The sequence below is a fragment of the Lipotes vexillifer genome, unplaced genomic scaffold, assembly GCF_000442215.2.
Source record: "Lipotes vexillifer unplaced genomic scaffold, Lipotes_vexillifer_v1.1 scaffold585, whole genome shotgun sequence".
NCBI lineage: Eukaryota > Metazoa > Chordata > Mammalia > Artiodactyla > Lipotidae > Lipotes > Lipotes vexillifer.
Window position 1 is genome coordinate 1,597,173 of NW_006793006.1, and position 4,069 is coordinate 1,601,241.

Consider the following 4,069-nt stretch of genomic DNA (forward strand, 5'->3'; position numbering starts at 1 on the left):
TGGTGTTAAACACAGAATAGTTCATTATCCACTTTGCCATGAAAACATCAATTTTTGGAAGAATTCCTCTTCAAAATGAGTCCAAGCTTGAAGGAAATGATGAGTACATTAGTAATGGGATGTAAAAGCACACTGCATATGGCTCATTCCATCAGCTAGCCCCATTTCTTTATTCTATAGGTGAAGAAACTGAGGCCTATTGGTACTAGGGGTACAGAGAGAGACATGAGGTGCGTGAATAGGCGCTAATCCAGTTGCTTGGTCCAAAGCTTTTTGCTTCTTGTCACCATGTGGCACCTTGCTTCCCTAACATGAGGTGAACGTGATCTGAGGGCTGGGCAGAGGGACTGTATTTGGAAGGTAAAATCAGTACATAAGCAAAACTGAAAATTCTAGACTTATCCTGTGTTGGAGTGCAAGGGGAAAAATAAGTAGCAAAGGATGTTGGTTATTCCATTTATTAGTTACATCAGTGTTTGGCTGATTTAGTATAATTTGCGTGAGAAGCGTTCAAGGTGTCCTGAAACCATGTGTCTCGAGGCCATGGATGGGTGACCTTTCTGACTTGCCCATGCATATACTCATTTGCTGATGGAATGAGATGAGGAGGCTATTTGAAACGCGTGGAAACATTTTTTTTCTGGCATATCGTGCCTAGGGATCATTATCAAGTTCAGATATCTAAGACTTAAACCTGTGTTCTTATACTGGTATTTTTAAAAGAAATAAATTCAGTGGATTAGATAAAATTGAACTACTGCGGTAACACCTTCTACAAGTAACTAGAGCCCCCATTAATCAGCTTTATACTTTTTAACAAAAAATGTTCTCTTGCACAGCTAATTCTCTTTCCCAGAAATGAACCCCTGAATATTGATTCTATATTATAATAATTCTTTGTTTAATGAGAATAATTCCAGTTAATATTTATCTTCATGTGATACAGCTTAGGTTTATAGGCATTTTAAAATAGTAATGCTATTCAGTCAAATTTGAGACCTGAGAAACACTTCTGATACTAAAACTAAAAATCTTGATCAGAAATTTCCTACAGTTAATTCTTCGGAAAAATGATATTAAATATTTTAACTATCTTATTCTTTATCAAAAGTAAAGAATATTTATCCATTACTAAGGAACATTTATCCTGTGCTATGTGCTCAACAAAGCAAGTGAAACAGACATGAGTTCTTTCCTTTGGAATATTCTGACAGATTCTAAGAAGCTTCTATGACAGGGAAGATAAAAACAGTCTTTTACTGGAAAAATTACTTTATCGTGTCTTTGAAAAAAATCACATATTTATAAAGTTTTTAGTTTATATTTGGATTTATTGATTATCAAGACCATCATGATGGATTCAGATTGTGAGGAGAAAACCCTCAAAATATAGGAACCAAATTTTCTACCCTATAGCAATATAAGTATGAAAATAAATGAGGAAATTCATACATTTAAATAGCTTAGACTCATTTGGAATTTTTCACATGTAGAAGATATATGCAATATAGAAGTTCAGTTATGAAAGTAATAGTAGGAAGATTTTATAGGTAAAATATCTCTCAAGAACACATCTTTTTATATGGCTTATGATGTAATACAATTGATTATACTTTGAGCACCAAATTTGTCTACTAATTAAATTTATTATGAACACTCTATCTAAAGAGTACATTTACACTAGAGACAAAACTCATATAGCTACACTTTTTAAAGAACTGATCTGTGCATTATGACAGAAAAATTTCATTAATAAGAAAACATCCATCTAGTTGGATTTCTACAGTAAAAACTTTATCGCACTGTTGTCATGAAGAAAGACCTTCCTTCTCCTTATATATTAAGTGAGCTATGTAGGTATGCTATAAATTGTGTTATTCATGTTATAAGAGTTCCGTAGTCCATCCTTTCAGGATCTGTTTCTCTTTGAGAACTAGAAATCAATTTATAGTTTGATTTCTTCTATTTCATTTCTACTCCATTTCTGATTTTTTTTAAGTTTATATATTTAATTTATTTATTTTTGGCTGCATTGGGTCTTTGTTGCTGCACGTGGGCTTTCGCTAGTTGCGGCGAGTGGGGGCTACTTTTTGTTGTGGTGCGCGGGCTTCTCATTGCGGTGGCTTCTCCTGTTGCAGAGCTTAGGCTCTAGGCGCGCGGGCTTCATTAGTTGTGGCTCGTGGGGTCTAGAGTGCAGGCCCAGTAGTTGTGGCGCACGGGCTTAGTTGCTCCGCGGCATGTGGGATCTTCCTGGCCCAGGGCTCGAACCCGTGTCCCCTGCATTGGCAAGTGGATTCTTAACCATTGCACCACCAGGGAAGCCCCAATTTTTTTTTTTTTTTTTTGTATTAAAAGCACAAAGCCAGGACTTTCAGTATATCAGCTTCAATTTAAACTTTTGAGTGGTGGTCAAGAATTGTTGTTGGGTTGAATAGTCTTCAGAAGTTTCTGGTACATTTCTGACTTTAGAAACCTGGGATAGGAATCCCTTTCCATGTGCATATGCACTATTTTTTGAGCCTCTTCGAAACACGTTTGAGTGGGTTCTTGAATATTCTTGATGATGGTTTCTCTTGTCGAACTGTCAATGTTAATCTGAAACGTGAAATTACATGTAGAATGTAAGTAGGCATAATTGAAGATGAAAATGGAATGGAAAGGTTTAATTTTTTTCCTCCTTTCCTTTTCAGTGGAATAGGGTAATTTTGTTTGCAGTTTCATTGGTATCTCAAAAGACTGATAAGAGATAAGCTACTTGCTTTCGAAAAAGTAAACATCCAACTCCACATCCCAGATTTAAAAAACAAAACAAAAACAAAAACCCCATAAAACATGAGGGCCAAGACCAGGGAAATACCAGAAACCATTGCTTCCTTAGGCAGGTGCAAGTGGTTTGTTAGTGGAGTCTGCAAGCAAGGAGTTTATGAGATGGAGGCCTCTCTTAAAGAAAAGGGAAATCGGGGCTATTTTGAAGTTTATCTTCCTTAACAGTCATGAACGTTGATTTAACTGACTATGCCCTGAAATGGGAAGAAAGTGAAGGGAAGTGGAGAAATAGAGGAGAGAAGTGGTTATTCAATGAACCAAGTATTTTCCAGACAAGAGTTTTGAGGAACAAGTCGGTAATGTTGGACTCTCCTGAAAGACAGGAATCTCATGAACCACCCTCTACCCTTATCCTCTTGACCAGAACTTTCATTCCTCGTTTTCTCTCCACCAGGAGGAGTCTCAGGGTGTCCGTTTCATTCATGACTCTTTATTTCCTTTCTCCAGTTGTAAGTGATTGGCAGGAATGTCGGTGTGAATGTTTGCTGGGTTTGCTGGTTTTAAACTAAGGTGAGCAGTGATGGCACACTTTGCCCACCCCCCCCCCCCCCGGGGAAGTCACCACATCTATGCTATCTGTTGTTTCTTGTAGCAGAGTCAATTCTTACAAGGACTTCTTTTTTTTTTTCACTTTCCTGGGAATTGAGGTAACTTAATGAGGAGAGGCTTTGGAGCCCGACAGGCCTAACTTTCCTACTTAACTGCTGTGTGACCCTGAAGAAGTTAAATTAACTTCTCAGATTCTCAGGTTTCTTATCTGTAAAATAAGGTTAACAATACTGACTACATAGCACTATAGGAGGTACTGGATGTAAAGTGCTGGCACATACGTGTCATTGACAGACACTAACGCTTTCCTGGGGTGTATTGATTTCCGGTTGCTGGCATTATTAGGTGTGGTTACCTCTCTAGGGGACTGTGGCTGGATGTAAGTCCTATAAAGCTTCTTGGCCCTAGAAGTTCTGCTCCTCTGTGACGCAACTTTCTTATAGGTTTCACACGCCATCCAGAATTTAATATTTTCATCACTGTGCTCCATTTTCAAGTATGCTGCATAGACTACCGGACCATCTAAAAGTAGAGGAGAAATCAGTTTTTCCTGGGTCAGCATCCTAAAAATATCTGAACAATATGTAATGCAGTTTAAAACTAACATCTGAATCAGAGCTCTCAAATTATTTAACAAGTGAGTATTATATAATGATACAAACACACACACACACACACACACACACACACACAC

General features: G+C 37.6%; 1 protein-coding gene across 1 annotated transcript; it reads right to left on the reverse strand.

Annotated features, from left to right (window-relative positions):
* Positions 1-2,409: 2,409 nt before the first annotated feature.
* RGS13 (regulator of G protein signaling 13) lies at positions 2,410-3,897 on the reverse strand (the record flags this gene model as incomplete). The annotated part of the gene is made up of 2 exons (XM_007466204.1): positions 2,410-2,595; positions 3,731-3,897. Coding segments are annotated over 2 exons (353 nt in total), but the record flags the coding sequence as incomplete, so codon positions are not given.
* Between the last annotated feature and the right edge of the window lie 172 nt (positions 3,898-4,069).